The sequence below is a fragment of the Crinia signifera genome, chromosome 6 (genome assembly GCF_055691185.1).
Source record: "Crinia signifera chromosome 6, ASM5569118v1, whole genome shotgun sequence".
In the NCBI taxonomy this organism is placed as follows: domain Eukaryota; kingdom Metazoa; phylum Chordata; class Amphibia; order Anura; family Myobatrachidae; genus Crinia; species Crinia signifera.
In genome coordinates, this window is record NC_139222.1 from 9394161 (window position 1) to 9416468 (window position 22308).

Consider the following 22308-nt stretch of genomic DNA (forward strand, 5'->3'; position numbering starts at 1 on the left):
TGAATGTGTGAGGGAAGTCCAGAAACAGAGCATTGTGTCCCTCCTGGAGAGGGTCATGTTGGGAGATATATGTGCGGGGGGTGAGAGCGATAGCAACTACGGGGAGGGCCATACTGCCTGACACAGCACTGCCTCGCCTCCTCCTCCTCACCCCCTGACATCAGGAGACTACAACATCCACAATGCACTGCACGCCCGAGGCCCCGTGACGTCATCAGCCAGCTCCTTCACCAGTGACAGCCAGACACAGAGCCAGGTACCAGTGCTCATTATATACACTCCCTATATGCAGCGTGTAATACACAGGCGCAGTCACTATATACAGTGTAATATACAGGCACAGTCACTATATACATGGTGTAATATACAGGCGCAGTCACTATATACAGGGTGTAATACACAGGCGCAGTCAGTATATACAGTGCGTAATATACAGGCACAGTCACTACAGGGTTGCCGACCCTCCCGGAATTTGCGGGAGTCTCCCGAAAATCGGGTCCTTCCTCCCGGCCCCCGGAAGGGTGGGCAACCCTCCCGGAATCAGGGGGACCCCCACTGAGCCCCCCGATCGCGGCATTTATATGCCGCAATCCGCGGGTCTCAGGGGAGGGGGCGGAGCTAAAACGGCACAATCGTGACGTTTTAGCCCCGCCCCCTCCACGGACAACAGTAATTTTGTCTATTTGTTGTAATGGGGGCGGGGCTTAATGACGTCACAGTTAAGCCCCGCCCCCAAATCGCGTAATGCAAGATTCCTCTCCGGGCTTCTCCCGGAGAGGATTTTTTGAAAGTCGGCAACCCTGAGTCACTATATACAGTGTAATATACAGGCACAGTCACTATATACAGTGTAATATACAGGCACAGTCACTATATACAGTGTAATATACAGGCGCAGTCACTATATACAGTGTAATATACAGGCGCAGTCACTATATACAGTGTAATATACAGGCGCAGTCACTATATACAGTGTAATATACAGGCACAGTCACTATATACAATGTAATACACAGGCACAGTCACTATATACATGGTGTAATATACAGGCGCAGTCACTATATACAGGGTGTAATATACAGGCGCAGTCACTATATACAGGGTGTAATATACAGGCACATTCACTATATACAGTGTAATACACAGGCACAGTCACTATATACAATGTAATACACAGGCACAGTCACTATATACATGGTGTAATATACAGGCACAGTCACTATATACAGTGTAATACACAGGCGCAGTCAGTATATACAGTGCGTAATATACAGGCACAGTCACTATATACAGTGTAATATACAGGCACAGTCACTATATACATGGTGTAATATACAGACACAGTCACTATATACATGGTGTAATATACAGGCGCAGTCACTATATATAGTGTAATACACAGGCTCAGTCACTATATACAGTGCGTAATATACAGGCGCGGTCACTATATACAGGGTGTAATATACAGGCGCGGTCACTATATACAGGGTGTAATATACAGGCGCGGTCACTATATACAGTGTAATATACAGGCGCAGTCACTATATACAGTGTAATATACAGGCGCAGTCACTATATACAGTGTAATATACAGGCGCAGTCACTATATACAGTGTAATATACAGGCGCAGTCACTATATACAGTGTAATATACAGGCACAGTCACTATATACAATGTAATACACAGGCAAAGTCACTATATACATGGTGTAATATACAGGCACAGTCACTATATACAGTTTAATACACAGGCACAGTCAGTATATACAGTGCGTAATACACAGGCGCAGTCAGTATATACAGTGCGTAATATACAGGCACAGTCACTATATACATGGTGTAATATACAGACACAGTCACTATATACATGGTGTAATATACAGGCGCAGTCACTATATACAGTGTAATACACAGGCTCAGTCACTATATACAGCGCGTAATATACAGGCACAGTCACTATATCCAGTGTAACATACCTCCCAACAGTCCCGATTTTATCGGGACAGTCCCGATTGTCAGGGCCTGTCCCGCTGTCCCACCCGCGGGCGGCAGTGTCCCGCGGTGTGGGGGGGCTGTTGGGAGTCCCCCCTGTCAGCTGCTAAGCAGCAGGGAATAAACGCTGTGCGCATGCACACAGCGTCTATTCCCGCAGCCAGGGGGCTGGGGGCATGGCTCACAGAGCCTCTGGGTCATGCCCCCATAGCGGCAAAAAGGGGACGTGGCCTCGCGGAAGAGCCGCAAGTATAGGCCACGCCCCCAAATTAGGCCACGCAAGTCCGAACTACAAGTCCGAGCAAGGCTACACTGCATGTAGGGACTTGGAGAACCACAAGTCCCAGCATGCGGGGTATTAATCGTCACACTGGTACTTGTAGTTCTACAATGAAAATAGTTAAATAAAACCCACAGACACTATCTTTATTTCATACAAAGCCCATACATATACATACTGATACTTACCTACCTTGACACGAAGAATCGGTCCCCTTGTCCAGTACATAATCCATTTGGGTACCTGTGTAAGGAAATTATACTCACCAGCTGCCCTGGCGTGGATCGTTCCTCTTTGTTCCAAGTAGGCATTCCAGAACAGGTGGCTGCTCCTGAGCAGCCAATCACGCATTTCGGGGGCGGAGTGTGGAATGTAAACATTACATTCTCCACTTCTCATAGTGCGATGGCTCGGATATTGGCGTGTTTTTTTCTTCACCTGTCTGGGGATCCCTACTTGGAATGAAGAGGACCGATCCACGCCAGAGGAGCTCGTAAGTATAATTTCTTTCCGCAGGTACCCATTAGATTTTGTAGTGGACAAGGGGACCGATTCTTGGTGCCAAGGTAGGTAAGTATCAGCATGTATGGGCTTTGCATGTGTGTCTGTGTTTTATTTAACTATTTGCATTGTGGTAGAACTAGAAGTACCAGCGGGCCCATTAATGCCCCCATGCTTGGACTTGTGGTTCTCCAAGTCCCTGCATGTGGTGCAGGCTTGCTGGGACTTGTAGTTCCACAACATTGTACAATAGTTTTCGTTTTTTTACACTGGAATCAGCCTGTTGCCCACTGCCCTGGAGCACCGGGGACAGCCCTGGGCTTTAGCCCGGTCAGGTTTAATTCTGGAGGGGGAGAATCTCTTTTTTTTGGGGGGGGGGGAGGGGGGGGGTTCCCACTCCCCCAGGATCAGGGGGTTAATGGTTCGGTCGCGGGACCTTATATAATAAGTGTCCCCCGGCTGTGCCATTACCCTGCTGGCTGGTTGTGCCTGGTGCTGGTACTCAAAATATCGGGGACCCCTATTCAATTTGTCCCCCGTTTTTTTGGGAACCAGTCTGGGGCTGGTTTTAAAAATTCCAAGGATCCCCAACTTCTTTTGCTCCGTGAATTTTTGAAACCAGGACTGGCTCTATGAGCCCGGGGCTGGTTACGGCCCGTGGGGTGGGGGGGGGGGGGGGGGGGGGGCCGCACTGTTTTTTAAACACTGCAGCCTGTACGGATCTGACTGTCCATGCAGGCTACCGACTCGTATTTGAGGAAATACGAATCCGTAAATACGGCAGATTAGTAAACTACTTCTGAATTGTATTTTCCAGAGAATTGGTATCTGGCACCGGCCATATTCGTATGTATTAGTAAATTTCCCCCTTAGCGTTATATACTGGTTATTGTATACTACCGTATCTTATATCATCACTGGCAATCACTATATACTGCTTTTAGCATATACATCTAGTTAGGTCCATTCAGGATACACATTGTCATCATTCTGCTGCATTCCAGCAGCGCCGCAATATGGACCGACGGCATCCTAAGTACCGGCATGGTACCGCAGCCCTTGCAGAGGGGGCTCAGCATAGTGTCTGTATAGTATTAGGGCAGGCTGCTTATATAATGGGCTTAGAGGACAATTACGTGTATTGCTCATCATAACACCAGGTCTAGAACAATCCTTGGAATTTGTTATTAGGGAATGCAAAAACTGTGGCAGGGCATGCTGGAATAGGTAGTTCACAAATGCTGTAATGCTACAGGTTAGTTAGACTATTTCTAGGGGGTCGTCTACGGGTGCTCATTAGGAGTACAAGCTGTTCAGTGACGTGGATGTGAGATTCGTTACACATTCTGCTTTATTTGTACCTACAGACATCACCACACATTTACATCATCCTAGGACCAAACACTGTATGCAGTACACAGTATGGACACGTCCAGGAGTCACCTAAGTGAGAAGATACTAAACCTCACCCTGGAGATCATCTATCTTCTGACTGGGGAGGTAAGGTCACAGTGACATCACTGTCATCTCTATTACTGACACAGGGACCTGACCGGGGAGGTGAGGGGGTCTGGGAGCGTCACAGTGACATCACTGTTATCTCTATTACTGACACAGGGACCTGACCGGGGAGGTGAGGGGGTCTGGGAGCGTCACAATGACATCACTCTTATCTCTATTACTGACACAGGCACCTGACTGGGGAGGTGAGGGGGTCTGGGAGCGTCCCAGTGACATCACTATTATCTCTATTACTGACACAGGGACCTGACTGGGGAGGTGAGGGGGTCTGGGAGCGTCACAGTGACATCACTCTTATCTCTATTACTAACACAGGGACCTGACTGGGGAGGTGAGGAGGTCTGGGAGCGTCACAGTGACATCACTCTTATCTCTATTACTGACACAGGGACCTGACTGGGGAGGTGAGGGGGTCTGGGAGCGTCACAGCGACATCACTCTTATCTCTATTACTGACACAGGGACCTGACCGGGGAGGTGAGGGGGTCTGGGAGCGTCACAGTGACGTCACTCTTATCTCTATTACTGACACAGGGACCTGACCGGGGAGGTGAGGGGGTCTGGGAGCGTCACAGTGACGTCACTCTTATCTCTATTACTGACACAGGGACCTGACCGGGGAGGTGAGGGGGTCTGGGAGTGTCACAGTGACATCACTCTTATCTCTCTTACTGACACAGGGACCTGACCGGGGAGGTGAGAGAGTCTGGGAGCATCACAGTGACGTCACTCTTATCTCTATTACTGACACAGGGACCTGACCGGGGAGGTGAGGGGGTCTGGGAGCGTCACAGTGACGTCACTCTTATCTCTATTACTGACACAGGGACCTGACCGGGGAGGTGAGGGGGTCTGGGAGCGTCACAGTGACATCACTCTTATCTCTATTACTGACACAAGGACCTGACTGGGGAGGCGAGGAGGTCTGGGAGCGTCACAGTGACGTCACTCTTATCTCTCTTACTGATACAGGGACCTGACCGGGGAGGTGAGAGAGTCTGGGAGCATCACAGTGACGTCACTCTTATCTCTATCACTGACACAGGGACCTGACCGGGGAGGTGAGAGGTGTGGGAGTGTCACAGCGACATCACTCTTATCTCTATCACTGACACAGGGACCTGACTGGGGAGGTGAGGGGGTGTGGGAGTGTCACAGTGACATCACTCTTATCTCTATTACTGACACAGGGACCTGACTGGGGAGGTAAGGGGGTTTGGGAGCATCACAGTGACTGACATCACTCTTATCTCTATTACTGACACAGGGACCTGACTGGGGAGGTGAGGGGGTCTGGGAGCGTCACAGTGACGTCACTCTTATCTCTATTACTGACAGAGGGACCTGACCGGGGAGGTGAGGGGGTCTGGGAGCGTCACAGTGACATCATTCTTATCTCTATTACTGACACAGGGACCTGACTGGGGAGGTGAGGGAGTCTGGGAGCGTCACAGTGACGTCACTTTTATCTCTATTACTGACACAGGGACCTGACCAGGGAGGTGAGGGGGTCTGGGAGCGTCACAGTGACGTCACTGTTATCTCTATTACTAATACAGGGACCTGACCGGGGAGTTGAGGGAGTCTGGGAGTGTCACAGTGACATCACTCTTATCTCTATCACTGACACAGGGACCTGACAGGGGAGGTTAGGGGGTCTGGGAGCGTCACAGTGACATCACTCTTATCTCTATTACTGACACAGGGACCTGACCGGGGAGGTGAGGGGGTCTGGGAGCGTCACAGTGACATCACTTATCTCTATCACTAACACAGGGACCTGACAGGGGAGGTGAGGGGGTCTGGGAGCGTCACAGTGACATCACTGTTATCTCTATTACTGACACAGGGACCTGACCGGGGTGGTGAGGGGGTCTGGGAGCGTCACAGTGACATCACTCTTATCTCTATTACTAACAAAGGGACGTGACTGGGGAGGTGAGGTGGTCTGGGAGTGTCACAGTGACATCACTCTTAGCTCTATTATTGACACAGGGACCTGACTGGGGAGGTGAGGGGGTCTGGGAGCGTCACAGTGACATCACTCTTATCTCTATTATTGACACAGGGACCTGACTGGAGAGGTGAAGATTTTTGATAATATACAGTACATAGTGATATATATTGATATCTCTCTAAATACACAGGTTTACACATTTGTGAAGAAGACATCTGAGAAATGTTTGACACCCAGCAACCAACCCTGTGTATCAGGAGGACTGAGCAGGACCCAGTGCCCCATCCCGGTGACTCCACCTCACTCACTGATACATGAGAGGCACAATGACCAGAAGATCCTGGAACTCGCCAACAAAATCATTCAGCTGCTGACTGCAGAGGTGACTGCTGGGAATGGGACGTTATACAGTAACACCAGGGGATGTGACCGGAGAGGTGACTGCTGGGAATGGGACGTTATACAGTAACACCGGGGGATGTGACCGGAGAGGTGACTGCTGGGAATGGGGCCTTATACAGTAACACCGGGGATGTGACCGGAGAGGTGACTGCTGGGAATGGGACATTATACAGTAACACCGGGGGATGTGTCTGGGTGATGACTGTATCATTGTGTGTGTCAGGTTCCTATAAGGTGTGAAGATGTCACTGTCTGTCTCCCCTTACAGGAGGGGGAATGTTTAGAAGGAGAGAAGGGCATAAAGAATGAAGGCTTAATGGAGAATACCAATATTTTAATATCGCTGGGTAAGAAGAGACTTTTATTGTATAGGAGAGATCCTAATTCACGTGTGCTTGCAGATCCGATGTTTGTACAACTGAGCGATTATCGGCAGACCGTGCATCTGCTGTGATCACAGTGCACATGCACCAATGTATCTCAGCATTGCCACCGGCAGTAAGGATTTCATTACAGAGTGATTGACTGGAAGAGACCATTTCAGTGCAGAAATGGGGGGGCACCTGCAGTTGCGATGATTTACCTCAAATATTGTGGCTAGACAAATGCGTACAAACATAAATTAGTCCCTTAGTCACTGCGTGCCTCCTACAGATGGGTTCAGTAACAGGAATACCCCAGAGAGATGTCCCCGTCCTCGGTATTCCCAGGATAATCACATATATACCATGTCCTCAGTCACTGTGTGTCTCCTACAGATGGGGCCAGTAACAGGAATACCCCAGAGAGATGTCCCTGTCCTCTGTATTCCCAGGATAATCACATATATACAATGTCCTCAGTCACTGTGTGTCTCCTACAGATGGGCCCAGTATCAGGAATACCCCAGAGAGATGTCCCCGTCCTCTGTATTTCCAGGATAATCACATATATACCATGTACTCAGTCACTGCGTGTCTCCTACAGATGGGGCCAGTAACAGGAATACCCCAGAGAGATGTCCCCGTCCTCTGTATTCCCAGGATAATCACATATATATACAATGTCCTCAGTCACTGCGTGTCTCCTACAGATGGGCCCAGTAACAGGAATACCCCAGAGAGATGTCCCCGTCCTCTGTATTCCCAGGATAATCACATATATACGGTGTCCTCAGTCACTGTGTGTCTCCTACAGATGGGCCCAGTAACAGGAATACCCCAGAGAGATGTCCTCTGTATTCCCAGGATAATCACATATATACAATGTCCTCAGTCACTGCGTGTCTCCTACAGATGGGCCCAGTAACAGGAATACCCCAGAGAGATGTCCCCGTCCTCTGTATTCCCAGGATAATCACATATATACAATGTCCTCAGTCACTGTGTGTCTCCTACAGATGGGCCCAGTAACAGGAATACCCCAGAGAGATGTCCCCATCCTCTGTATTCCCAGGACCACACAGAGGAGAATCACAGTGTCCCACAGGAGGGTCAGGTAGGTGGGATTGAGGGCCCTGCACATTACCAATGTGGCAGTATAGTCGTACAGAATGTGTTTATATTCTTCGGCTTAATCTAAATGTATTGAACATGGGATTTCTGGACTTCTCAGGAGGAAGACCTGATTGATATTAAAGTAGAAGTTGAAGAAGAAGAGACGTATGTGACTGGTGATCAGCTGTGTAAGGAGGAGGAAATCCCTACAGGTATCAGCACAGTTGGGTTCCATCTCGTCAAACACATTACATCCACCCAATAGTCCTAGGAAGATCAGACACATGCGATCCTCAGAAGCCTCATTGCAGCGTCTATTCCTGTTCCTGCTGCCTGGGTGGTGGCTATACTAGAACAACGCTGCATTATTCCTGGCAGAACATTACAGCAGCCAAAAGATAAGAACTAGAACCAGAACATGTATAATGCACAGTGCAATTTAACATAGAGTAAAACTGAGGTTCTTATCTTCTTGGGCCAAAAATATGATTCCACCTACCACGGCCTGGTGATCTCATCGGGTGGGTTCCTAACATACCTAAGGCTTCAAGTCTAGAGTACGGGACCTCCCGGCAAACGCATCTCAACCACCTAAAGATCTAACACTAGAAGTATAAGGATTGTGGAATTTGTGTCCGTTTTCTACTATCCGCGTCTGATCTGTGACTGTCAGCGGCTGTTGTCGCCGATGTGTGGACCCAACGTTGTTTGCCAGAAATATCGGCCATATTTAGAACTAGGATGTTAAAAAGTGTTACTTTAGTGAAAACACGTTTAGGTACTAAGAAGTGTGATAATAATTGTTACAATAATGGTGCCCTAAAGGAGCCCGACCACACCAATCCAGGAGGGCCCAGGCCCCAAACCCATTTTTACTAATGATATATCTAAATTTACCCAGGACTTGCATCTGCCTATTACAGAGTAGTTACCATGTTCACTTGTGTTTTTCCCAGCAGATGGACACAACAGCGTCAATTCCTCGGAGGTGCATCTCGCCTTATCCCCGGACTGTACAACAGAAGATACTGTCCTCACGCAAAATTCACCAGGAGAAAACATAGGAGACTCAAACGTAAATCCGGAACCCCCCACCTTACAACTATCACCGGATCATTTTGATCAGGTTGAAGGGTCTTCAGAGGTATCGGACATTGTCACCCATAGCGCAGCTCCTAGAGGTGGTAAAACATTTCCGTGTCCCGAATGTGGCAAAGTTTTTACCCAGAACATAATTCTTATCCGGCATCGGCGAATTCATAAGGGTGAGAAGCCGTTTCCTTGCGACGAGTGCGGGAAATGTTTTACGCAGAAGTCGCATCTTGTGGAACACCGGAAAACACACACCGGCGAGAGGCCCTTTCTGTGCTCGGAGTGTGACAAGCGCTTCACCCACAAATCGGATCTCAATAGACACCACAGAGTCCACACCGGTGAGAAACCGTTCGCCTGCTCCGAATGCGGCAGGTGCTTTGCCCAGAAATCGGTCCTCGTCCAACATGAGCGAATCCACAATGGCGAGAAGCCCTTTGCCTGTTCCGATTGCGGCAAATGCTTCACGCAGAAATCCATTCTCATCAAACATCAGCGGATTCACACCGGCGAGAAGCCTTACCCCTGCTCGGAATGCGGAAAGTTCTTTGCGAGGAAGTCGGTCCTGGTGGAACATCGGAGGTTTCACTCCAACGATAAGCCCTTCCAGTGCGCCGAATGTCTGAAGCTCTTCTCGCATAAGTCTCATTTGGCGAAGCACCGGAAAATCCACACGGGCGAGAAGCCCTTCCAGTGCTCTGAATGTGGGAAGTGGTTCCGGTTCAAGTCTGATTTGGTCAGGCACCTGAGAATACACACAGGGGTGAAACAATTTCCTTGCCCCGATTGTGGGAAATGTTTTACGCAGAAGTCGGACCTGGCGATACATCAGAGGATTCACAAAGGCGTCAAGCCCCTTTCCTGTGCGGAATGTGGGAAATGTTTTACGCAGATGTCCAACCTTATGAATCATCAGAGGCTACACTCACATTTACAGAGGTGACAAACTGTCGGTGTGTTCTATCCAGCGAACAACGTATGACTGTCATTTATTTATCTCTAATGATCATTTGGAATGAAAAGGGGGGGGGCAGGAGAATTTTAAAAAAACTTTCAAAAGTGCTTTCTCAGCCAATCATGCGCCCGCACCATTGCCGGACCTCTGCAGCTGCCATCCCGCGCCACACCTATGATTTATTGGATTGGAGCCAATACAGTGTGGGTGCTAAAAAAGCACCATTGATGGGTCTGACCCAATAGATCCTATGTGCAGGAGGTCAATCTCGGGTCGCATGGGATGTGAAACGCATGCAATTTGGTCCGATTTATTGTCCTAATCTTTCAGAATTGGACCAAATCTTAGTGGTGTATGGGGAGGGGGCCTTAAATCTGTTGTGAATTGCACCTTCTGACCCGTTTAAAGCTCTTGGATTCAATATGGGTCTAAAAATTCCAGACTTTTTCCAGGAAAATCTTGTGGCACCCGGTGATCAATACGGCAAGTGATTTCATCAGGATACCTTTGACACTCGGGGAGGAGCCGGGGTCCCATTCCCAACCCTTAATTAACCATCCGCCATCAGCATAAGCCTACTCAGACTGGCTGTCAGGACTCCTCTGCTGCCGGGTCCAGGAGTTCTGCATCTGACGACAGAAAGCCTGTCCTGGTGGCCATCCCCAAACCCTGCACTCATACTAATTCCAGCGTGAACCCCTGAGGGTCCTGTAAGTTGCATGGGGAATCTATGCCAGCAGGTGCCTAAATAAATGTGACTGGTCGCTTTATCCACGCCTCTCGATCTTCATTTGTACCACATTTGTGTAATATATTTTCTTGGGGGTGCCCCATGGTTATTACCAGGTATCCAGGGGCTGATAAGTCAAAAAGGCTATGGTCGACACTGAAAAGGTCTATCTGGGTTTTAGAGATTTTTTTTTTTTACATTTCTTGAACTATGTCCTACTTTACCTTTTTGCGGTTTTGACCTAGTATATGTTGACCTTTTGGGGCGACCTAGACATTGTAGAATAACTGTTGTTCACCTTTTTACTCGTGTCACTGTTCTATTTACGTCTTTTCTGTTATATTTCATTACCATTGTTTTTCGCCCATCTGATGTCATCCTCAGAGTGATGTCACACATGATCTTCCCATGCAGCCAGAACCCACTGAGAGAAGCTCTGACAACGTCTAATTGTTTTGTTGTTACTTTATTATGATTGGTTATAGATGATACAGTAATATGACGTTTTGTCGACCTGGCAACAATCTGGGATCGAGGCGGATTATTTTTGCGATGTAAAAGTCTAAGTCTGAGCTGATTATAGTGTATGACACATTGTAAACACATTACGGCCGCACTGTTGGGTGTGAATTATATTACACCCCGAGTATGTAGAACCACCGCTATTGCACAACCTGACACCTTAAAAATTATTCTTAAAGAGCAAATGTTTCACCTCCAGTTGGTATGGTCACTCAACATACAGATGTAGTGCCGCTCATCTTTGCAGGGACTGGCGGTGGATTCGCCACACGCCAGCCGCCGGAAGGGGATGCATGTGTGTGTGTCCCTTTACAACGGGGCTCCACGCCGCGTTCCCCCACCTCCCCGCTCCCCCCCTAACCCTGCCCGTCTCCCTGAAGCGGAGACGGGCAAGGTTCCCGTACCGCCACCGACGGGAAACTGGACCCGTGTCCATGTGGGACCTCTCGCGTCCCAGTCAGATGTAGCGCCACTTGCCAGTGGGGGTGGTCTGGTGAGCACCGGCGCTAAATCTGAATGCTAACCATCCCTGGTGGTCTAGTGGTCTCTTCCCAGTAATGATTCAGCTTTTCAGTATTTCTCCCTCCATATTGGGACCTCTCACAGCCCCAGCAGCGTTACCCTCACTGTGCCGGTAGAGCCGAATCCTAACCACCTACATTTCAGTCCCTCTGGTGTCTGTCGACTGCTTGATCCGTGTCTACGTTCAGATAACATTGGTGCCAACCATTTGACCCGATACCCTATTCTCCGTACATTAGCACTGCTACCATGAACGTTTATCATTACAGGGTCCTTTTGTCCCCCCAAAAAATATTTATTTTGATCCTCTGGGGCTGATGTAGTCTTGTACATACGCACATTTGTGTCGCATATATGGTGTTAATTCATCCTGGGCACAATCAGAAAATGAGGGCGGAGAAATGTGTGAATGCACTGTCACTCTGGTTGCATGTACACTTCTGACTGGAGTGGGGAGGAGGGGAAGAGGTCACCTGACTCAGTAAGCACATGTGCAGGGGAATGCTAGGGAACGTAGGGCAGTACGGACGGTGTAATGGTTAGCATTACTGCCTCACAGCGCTGAGGTCATGGGTTCTATTCCCACCATGTGTTATATATACGGGACAGTACGGACGGTGTAATGGTTAGCATTACTGCCTCACAGCGCTGAGGTCATGGGTTCTATCCTCACCATGTGTTATATATACGGGGCAGTACGGACGGTGTAATGGTCAGCATTACTGCCTCACAGCGCTGAGGTCATGGGTTCCATTCCCACCATGGCCCTAACTGTGTGGAGTTTGTATATTCTCCCCGTGCTTGTGTGTATTTTCTCCGGGTACTCCTGTTTCCTCCCACAATCCAAAAATATACAGGTAGGTTAATTGGCTCCCAACAAATTAACCCTAGAATGTCTGTGTGTGCGTTTCCATGTGGTAGGGAATATAGATTGTAAGCTCCACTGCGGCAGGGACTGATGTGAATGTTCAACTATTCTCTGTAAAGCGCTGCGGAATATGTGTGCGCTATATAAGAAACTGCTGAATTCGGGCGGTGATGCTTCCATGAGAAGAGCTGTTCTCAGAAATGGCCACGAACTTCCATTTATGAAGGCAAGGTGACATATTCCTGCTTACTCAGGAAAAAAGAGAAGAATGTCTGTGTGGTGCACCTCAAAGTACAGAGTTTTTAACATAAGATTAAACCTTTATTGGATTTATTTAAAACAAGATGGCGAAATATTGACATACAGTGAAAACATATAACACGGACAGTGTGATAAAAAGGATAAAGATTTTATCCTCGCACAGTGTGGCCCAATTCCCATATGATCCCCTATATGTCACTGAGGGCTAATTGCCTTCTATGAAACTTTATAATGCTCTTGGAGCGAGCGAGCCCAGTGGAGACTGGCGTTCGCTCGACCTGACAATTAAGCTATACACAAATAAAAATACAATGTATCAATGGGGAAGGGAAGAGGGAGTCACACACTGAGGTTTTAGGCCAGTGTACACTTCGCAAACAGAGCTTCATCAGGACCTGGGTGGTCCCTTCCCCATTGATACATTGTATTTTTATTTGTGTATAGCTTAATTGCCAGGTCGAGCGAACGCCAGTCTCCACTGGGCTCGCTCGCTCCAAGATGCGGTGTGTGACGTCTGCACCGCTGCTTGTAGATTCCAGAGCAGACGGGGAGACCGCTGGCGTTGTATCAGTCACGCCGCAGCCCGCCGAGCTCTGTGTAGCACAGCCGCTACCGATTACACCTGCCTCCTAGCAGCGGATGGGGTACTGGTGACGGAGTGGCAGTTCTCACCAGTCACCACCCGCATAGAAGGCAATTAGCCCTCAGTGATTCACTGTTGATCGAATACTGGCTACTATACTGTCAGGACGTGTCATTGAACCCCTGGTATACTATGACCATCGAGCCATCTACACTAAAACTCTGCTTCATTTTCCTCCCTAGGCAGGGTCAGTGAATTGGCATAGATAGTGGCAGCTCTGTCCAATCACATACCCTGCGGGAGGCAAGCAGCACTGTTAAAATAGGGCGCATTCAATTTACAAATCCAGGTAGCAGGCATTTACCAGTCATATGTACACAAATCAATTTCCTGACAGGCCATTGAGTGAAGTGTTAAGCACTCATACATTATGAAGTTTCAATTGCTTGTCAGTATTGTTCATTGGCAATGTTACACGATACCAAACGCATATAGGGGATCATATGGGAATTGGGCCACACTGAGCGAGGATAAAATCTTTATCCTTTTTATCACACTGTCCATGTATACCATGTATGGTACATAGAGGCCAGCAACTCTCCTTCCTACAATGACCTTCCCCTAAGCGGCATCAATGCGACACGTAGGGCTGTATCGCTCTACGATTTCCGTTGAAGCTCCCCATGCGATTGATCGCACTTGAGAAAGTGCCTTTTTTTGCATTTGATATGCATACAATCATGTGATAAATCGCAATCCCCCTTGCGACATAAAATCGGTGATGGAATGAGGGCTGGGCTATCTGTGGGTATATAAACTGACAGATCGCACATCGCATTGTGATAAATCGCATGTGTTTAAAAAGCACATGCGATAAATATTATGTGCAGCACATATCTTGAGATGCGATTTACCATAATACCCAGATTTATCAAAATCGTGTGATTGTACTCTATATCCAGGGCTATTTTTCTGCAGGAACTGAGGCCCTTATTCTAGTTCACTCTTTCTGACAAAATATTTCTTAGATGGACAAAACCATGTGCACTGCAGGTGAGGCAGGTGTAAAACCCCACCCAAATCTAATTATCTCTGCACAAGTAACACCTGCCTCACATGCAGTGCACTGCACATGGTTTTGTCCATCTTAAGGAGCCCATACATGGTCCGTTGTGTATGGCTCAGTTCTGTACCTTGCGATGCGCTCTCCCGCGCATCACATAGTACGGTACAAAAAGTATGTGCTGCACATACTTTTTGTACTAGGTACACATCGGATCGGATCGCAGTGCATGCACACTGCATGCACTAGGGATGCGATCCGATGTCTACTTTTAAAGTACAGAACGGACCGGAAAAAGGGACCGTGTATGGGGGGCATAAGAAATATTTTGTCAGAAAGAGTGAACTAGAATAAGGGCCTCAGTTTCTGCTGGAGCCTGCAGAAAAATAGCCCTGTGTGTGTATATATATATATACTAGGTGATTCATCGCGCCCTACGGGCGCTCTTCACACCGTCGTAAGGGGCTGCGCCCCCTTAATTTGTGAACGTTTGTATATGAGAAATATGGTTAGAATTGTATGAAAGATGCCCTGTATTGCAACTTAGGTGTCCGCGAATCGCGGGAGGGGGGGTCGCGGAGGGTGCCGCGAATTGCAGGAGGGGGGGTCGCGGGGGGTGCCGCGAATTGCAGGAGGGGGGGTTGTGGGGGGGTGGATGCTGCGAATCGCGGGAGGGGAGGGATTGCAGAGAATCGCGGGAGGGGGGTCGCGGGGTGGGTTGCCGCAAATCGCGGGAGGGGGGTTACGGGGGCGGGGTTTGCGGCGAATCATGGTAGGGGGCGTAGCGTGACAGTAGAGGTCACGCTGCGCAGGCCACACGTCACCAGTGACCGCCGCCCTGCCTCCACCTGCCCGCCTCTTCTCCGCCGCCCGCCTACCTGCTGTCTTCGATGGAGGTGCACTTGCCGGGAGGCACGGTGCACCTCCAAACCCACTCCTGGCCGCCCGCCCGCTCCCTTATGTAAGTAGATGTGCGGGTTGGCCGGGGTGGGTCCAATGCTAATAATGGGCTTTTTGGTTTGGATGCCAATCCCGGGATCCCGGGAATCCCGGGATTGAGCATTTTTCAATCCCAGATCCCGGGATTAAAAAAATGCCCCGGGATTGACATCCCTAGTCCGGAGGTTGGGCAGGGGCTGCGTACAGCCTCCGCTGCTGTCTGCGGTACTATGCAGCGCCCTAAAGTCAGTCCAGAGGTTGGGCACGGGCCGTGTACAGCCTCCGCTGCTGTCTGCGGTACTATGCAGCGCCCTGAGGTCAGTCCAGAGGTTGGGCAGGGGCTGCGTACAGCCTCCGCTGCTGTCTGCGGTACTATGCAGCGCCCTGAGGTCAGTCCGGAGGTTGGGCAGGGGCCGTGTACAGCCTCCGCTGCTGTCTGCGGTACTATGCAGCGCCCTGAGGTCAGTCCGGAGGTTGGGCAGGGGCTGCGTACAGCCTCCGCTGCTGTCTGCGGTACTATGCAGCGCCCTGAGGTCAGTAAGGAGGTTGGGCAGGGGCCGTGTACAGCCTCCGCTGCTGTCTGCGGTACTATGCAGCGCCCTGAGGTCAGTCCGGAGGTTGGGCAGGGGCTGCGTACAGCCTCCGCTGCTGTCTGCGGTACTATGTAGCAGCAGAGGTGAATGGATGCCTGTGTGCGGCATCCATTCTGTGTGCGGCATCCGTGCGCCCCGTGTGCGGCATCCGTGCGCCCCGCACGGAGGCTGGGAACAGCCCAGCAGCTTACCTGGGTGCAGGGCTTGCCCCCAGCGTGTCGGATAGCGTTGTGGGGGTGCCGGTCGGCTGTTTTTTCCGGTGCTTGGAGATGATGTCACCTCCGAGTGCTGGCTCAGGGCCCGAATTCACTGGCGTCTCCCACCCGGCATAATGGCGGGGGACACCGGTGTGAAAAGGAACAACTGCCGGGTCGCATTCTGGTCCAAAATCCCGGGTGCGACCCAGCAGTTTTGGTGTAAAAGTGGTATAAGGGAGTGGACTGCAGGGTACCATGACCATGGGGAGGAGGGGGTTGAGCTGAGGTTCTCCTGCCCTGTAGACAGAACACATACCCTCCATCAGGTGTAATGGTGCAGGTCATGATGGCATCTCTGGCCAATGAGAAGTGCTGATTCAGGCCATGAGGTAGATGTATGAAGCAGTGATAAGGGAGAAGTGGCGCATGGCAACCAATCAGCTGCTCTGCATAGTGTTATACTGTGCAAATGATAGATGTTACCTCAGTGCTGATTGGTTGCCATAGGCGACTTCCCCTCCCGTATCACTGCTTCATACATCTACCCCCATATGTGATATGTGGCCCGTGGGAGCACTATTACATGGTCTCAGCCCATGGATACAAGGTTGATTGATGTCCCCAGGGTGCAGCGGCCATCTTTGATCTGAGGCAGGCAAAATGATGTTACAATACTACGCTGCAAGGGCGGCCTGCGGGAGCTCCACAGCAGACACATAGACATCCAGCGTAGGTGCTACGCCATGCACTGGTCCTTCATTGATTCCAATGGCCAAGTCGTTCCAATAGGGTTTGGCGCTACAAGTAAAAGCACCATCAAAATGAGTGGGCCATTGGCCTGAACCGGGATTTGCAGCATTTTCAGCGCTCTTTGTACGGCCAGCCAATTAAACTGCAGCTGCAGGGGCAAACCATGTGTGATTGGCTGTACATATAATAACGTATAATAGCACTTATATAATCACACTAGGTGATTCATCGCGCCCTACGGGCGCTCTTCACACCGTCGTAAGGGGCTGCGCCCCCTTAATTTGTGAACGTTTGTATATGAGAAATATGGTTAGAATTGTATGAAAGATGCCCTGTATTGCAACTTAGGTGTCCGCGAATCGCGGGAGGGGGGGTCGCGGAGGGTGCCGCGAATTGCAGGAGGGGGGGTCGCGGGGGTGCCGCGAATTGCAGGAGGGGGGGTTGTGGGGGGGTGGATGCTGCGAATCGCGGGAGGGGAGGGATTGCAGAGAATCGCGGGAGGGGGGTCGCGGGGTGGGTTGCCGCAAATCGCGGGAGGGGGGTTACGGGGGCGGGGGTTGCGGCGAATCATGGTAGGGGGGGTCGCGGGGGGTGTGCCGTGAATCACGGGAGGGGGGGTCACGGGGTGGGGTGCCGAGAATCACGGGGGTGTGTGTGTGTGCCGTGAATCGCGGGAGTGGGGGTTGCGGGGGGGGGGGGGGGGTGACGCGAATCGCCACAAGAAAAAATCAACACAGAAAGGTCAACACATGTAAATGTTGACATAAGTGTGGCACTTCATTGGTGTCCATGTCGACACATGAGAATGAATATGAAAACATTCAAAAAATGAAAAAAAAAAACTTCAAAAACTCATGTCAACCTTTTTCATTGTCGACCATAGCCATGTCAGTGTTTTCCATGTGCAATTTAATTCTGGAGCTGCCGCGAATCGCAGGGGGGTGCCGCGAATTGCGGGAGGGGGGGTCGCGGGGGTGGGTGCCGCGAATCGCGGGAGGGGGGTTACGGGGCGGGGGTTGCGGCGAATCATGGGAGGGGGGGTCGCGGGGGTGTGCCGTGAATCACGGGAGGGGGGGTCACGGGGTGGGGTGCCGAGAATCGCGGGGGAGGTGTGTGTGTGTGTGCCGTGAATCGCGGGAGTGGGGGTTGTGGGGGGGGGGGGGGTGTGACGCAAATCGCCACAAGAAAAAATCAACACAGAAAGGTCAACACATGTAAATGTTGACATAAGTGTGGCACTTCATTGGTGTCCATGTCGACACATGAGAATGAATATGAAAATATTCAAAAAATGAAAAAAAAAACTTCAAAAACTCATGTCAACCTTTTTCATTGTCGACCATAGCCATGTCAGTGTTTTCCATGTGCAATTTAATTCTGGAGCTGCCGCGAATCACGGGGGGTGCCGCGAATTGCGGGAGGGGGGGGTCGCGGGGTTGGGTGCCGCGAATCGCGGGAGGGCGGGGTTCACAGGGGTTCCGGTGGGGGGTTGCCGCGAATTGCGGGAGGTGGGGGGTCACGGGGGGTGCCGCGAATCGCGGGAGGGGGGGTTGCGGGGGGGTGTGACGCGAATCGCCACAAGAAAAAATCAACACAGAAAGGTCAACACATGTAAATGTTGACATAAGTGTGCCACTTCATTGGTGTCCATGTTGACACATGACAATGAATATGAAAACATTCAAAAAATGAAATAAATCTTCAAAAACTCATGTCGACCTTTTTCATTGTCGACCATAGCCGTGCCAGTGTTTTGCATGTGCCATTTAATCCTGGGGCTGCCGCGAATCGCGGGGGGTGCCGCGATTTGCGGGAGGGGGGGGGTTGCGGGGGGTGGGTGCCTCGAATCGCGGGAGAGCGGGGTTCATGGGGGTTCCGGTGGGGGGTTGCCGCGAATTGCGGGAGGGGGGGGGTCGCGGGGGGGTGCCGCGAATCGCGGGAGGGCGGGGTTCCGGTGGGGGGTTGCCGCAAATTGCGGGAGGTGGGGGGTCACGGGGGGTGCCGCGAATCGCGGGAGGGGGAGTTGCGGGGGGGTGTGACGCGAATCGCCACAAGAAAAAATCAACACAGAAAGGTCAACACATGTAAATGTTGACATAAGTGTGCCACTTCATTGGTGTCCATGTCGACACATGACAATGAATATGAAAAAATTAAACAAATTAAAAATAAATCTTCAAAAACTCATGTCAACCTTTTTCATTGTCGACCATAGCCATGTCAGTATTTTGCATGTGCCATTTAATCCTGGGGCTGCTGCGAATTGCGGGGGGGGGGGGGAGGTGCCGCCAATCGTGCAAGGGGGGGTCGCGGGGGGGTTCTTTTTGCCGCGAATCGCGGGAGGGAGGTCGCGGGGGGGGGGGGTGTTCAGCAAATCGGGGGGGGGTCACGGGGGAGGGTTTGCCGCGATTCGCGGGAGGGGGGGGTCGCGGGGTGGTGGTTATGCCGCGAATTGCGGGAGGGGTCGTGGGGGGGTTCTTTTTGCAGCGAATCGCGGGAGGGGGGGTCGCGGGGGTGTTTTTGCTGCGAACCGCGGTAGGGGGGGTCGCGGGGGAGCGGGTGTTTTTGCCGCGAATCGCGGGAGGGGGGGTGCGCGGGGGGGAGGTTTTGCCGCAAATCGCGGGAGGGGGGCGCTCACCTGGTGGCTGTGGAGTAGCAGTGCTGGGCAACATGGGGAGGCAGAGGGTGTCTGGCACTGTCTGTGGGCTCACTGGGCTGGTTCTCTGTCACATACCTCCCAACGGAATGGGATCATTCGTCAGACTGCATTTAGGTCTACAGTCATTAGGTCGACACCACTAGGTCGACTGGCAGGAAGGTCGACCTGACTTAAGGTCGACATGGGCCAAGGTCGACATGACTTAAGGTCGAATTTGCATAAAGGTCGACATGAGGAAGGTCGACTGGTCATAAGGTCGACATGGGTTTTTCACTGTTTTTTTAATCCGAATGTCGACACAGTCGACATGGACACAGTTGGCAATGAGAATCGGACGCTCGCTTCGCTCGCAATGCTTCGGGCACGGTGCCTCGCTGCGCTCGGCACACTATTTTATTCTCCCACCACGCCCTAGTGGATGGTAGGGCATGAAATACCGCCTGTCGGCACATGTCGGCTCAAAAAACAGTGAAAAACCCATGTCGACCTTATGACCAGTCAACCTTCCTCATGTCGACCTTTATGCAAATTCTACCTTAAGTCATGTCGACCTTGGCCCATGTCGACTTTAAGTCAGGTCGACCTTCCTGCCAGTCGACCTAGTGGGGTCGACCTAATGACTGTAGACCTAAATGCAGTCTGACGAATGACCGCATCCCCTCCCAACATGACCCTCTCCAGGAGGGACACAATGCTCTGTTTCTAGACTTCCCCTTAATGTATGATTGCCATCACCTGTTTTAAACAGGTTAATTTCTCAGAAAGGTGTTCAGCACAGATGAAGGCAATCACACATTAAGAGGAAAGTCCAGGAACAGAGCGTTATAGACACAGATACCCACTTTGAGTGACAGATGTAGCCAAATATATAGGCGATATTTACATTGATACACCAGCACCAGTGCATCTCATCTCTCCATGTATAAATTAGTACAGAACAAGAACCCAGAGTCAGATAAACACATAACAGTCATTATTACAGGTATTGCTGTCTGTTTCCAATGAAAGATAAGATAAGCTAAATTGTAGTGGGCTAAAGGACCATACATATACATGGTAGCAGCTAGTTCCCCTTCGCCGTAAGGACCTGGGGAGGAGAGGGGGCGGGAGAGGGGGCGGGAGAGGAGGAGCAAGGTCAGAACAAGACAACTTTTTTTTTGAGCCGACATGTGCCGACAGGCGGTATTTCATGCCCTACCATCCACTAGGGCGTGGAGGAGGTTATTAAAGCTGTGGCGAGCGAAGCGAGCCACCGTGCCCGAAGCATTGCGAGCGAAGCGAGCTATGCGAGGGTCCATTTGGGTCCCTTCTTCTGAACTTGCTCCTCCTCTCCCTGCCCCATCTCCTCCCCAGGTCCTTACGGTGAAGGGGAACTAGTCTCAACCACATATACATGCCCTGCTACTGCTACTGAGGATCATGGGTAATGTAGTGCACAGCTGATGCGGGCACACACAGAGCATCACAGGAAGTGACCGCCTCCATGTGACATGGGCAGCAGGGGCTCTAGTTGCCGGGGAGATCACCGCACACAGAAGGTGGAGCACACAGCCCGGAAGTTCCGTGGAACGCACAGACCGGATGCAGAAGCTCTAGGCAGGAAGTACTGGTCCCACTTCCACCGCAACAGGAAGTGGTGTGTGCAGCGTCCTCCCGGTTACTGGCAGCAGCAGGTAATGTCCTGTGTTATCTCCCTTATACCGTATATCAGGAGGTGGGCAGCTGCTGGGGCACTACATGTCCCAAAATGCCCTGCAGCAGTGTTGTGGTTCGGGCATGATGGGATGTGTAGTGCCCCAGGCTGTATATGGGAGTGTCAGGCATTAAGTGCCCCCCTGTGCTATAGCAGTGTCATTATACAGCCTTGACTGGGGGTTCAGTCCCTGCAGCCTGTACCTGGTGGGAGTTGGCGGCTCCCTGACTTGTGCTGTACAGTGGGACCAGGGGGCACCACAGGGACAGTCACCCCCTGACCCCTCCTATGGGTGTGGCCTGGATGGCAGGTGGGAGGGACATACTAAAAGGAATGACAGTGGAATGACACTGCAGATAAGGAATGCCAATTGACTATAATGGGAGAAAATGACTTTTATATTAATATTTCTGAAATTATTGCACATATCAACTATATTTTAGGTACACTTCTTGCTAAGACCATTACACATATTTTACATGCAGAATGACGCGGAATGACGGCTGCCTCCTATGGAATGACGTCCTTTTAATTCGCCATCCTGTAGCCAAAATAGCATTAAAATAGCTCCATTATGCGATATTAAGACCCCGATGTTACGGTGATCCCCATAGCGCACGCGCTCATCCTTTTCCAAATATGTCTGCCTACACCCCTACTCTCGTAAACTTGTCACCTGACGCGGAATGACGGCTTCCTCCTATGGAATGACGGCCTTTTAATTCGCCATCCTGTAGCCAAAATAGCATTAAA

General features: G+C 50.7%; 2 protein-coding genes across 9 annotated transcripts in view; both read left to right on the forward strand.

Moving 5' to 3' along the window:
- Positions 1 to 22308, forward strand: part of LOC146009905 (zinc finger MYM-type protein 1-like) — a 298717-nt gene that overhangs the window by 148471 nt on the left and 127938 nt on the right. For 5 of the 8 annotated variants that reach the window (XM_083150506.1, XM_083150507.1, XM_083150504.1 and 2 more), the window contains exon 1: positions 21338 to 21535. The exons of 1 other annotated variant lie outside the window; for it this stretch is intronic. In XM_083150506.1, coding sequence (XP_083006632.1) covers positions 21353 to 21535 — 183 coding nt within the window. In that variant the 5' untranslated portion in view covers positions 21338 to 21352. Of the gene's footprint in view, positions 1 to 21332; positions 21536 to 21733; positions 21866 to 22308 lie in introns of those variants that run through there. 2 more of the 8 variants (XM_083150510.1, XM_083150509.1) reach the window with 2 other exon arrangements.
- LOC146009953 (uncharacterized) lies at positions 117 to 10945 on the forward strand. The gene is made up of 7 exons (XM_083150630.1): positions 117 to 256; positions 4141 to 4273; positions 6442 to 6633; positions 6922 to 7000; positions 8032 to 8129; positions 8247 to 8340; positions 9085 to 10945. The coding sequence occupies exons 2-7, from the start codon at positions 4196 to 4198 to the stop codon at positions 10161 to 10163; spliced, it is 1620 nt and encodes a 539-aa protein (XP_083006756.1). The 5' UTR covers positions 117 to 256; positions 4141 to 4195; the 3' UTR covers positions 10164 to 10945.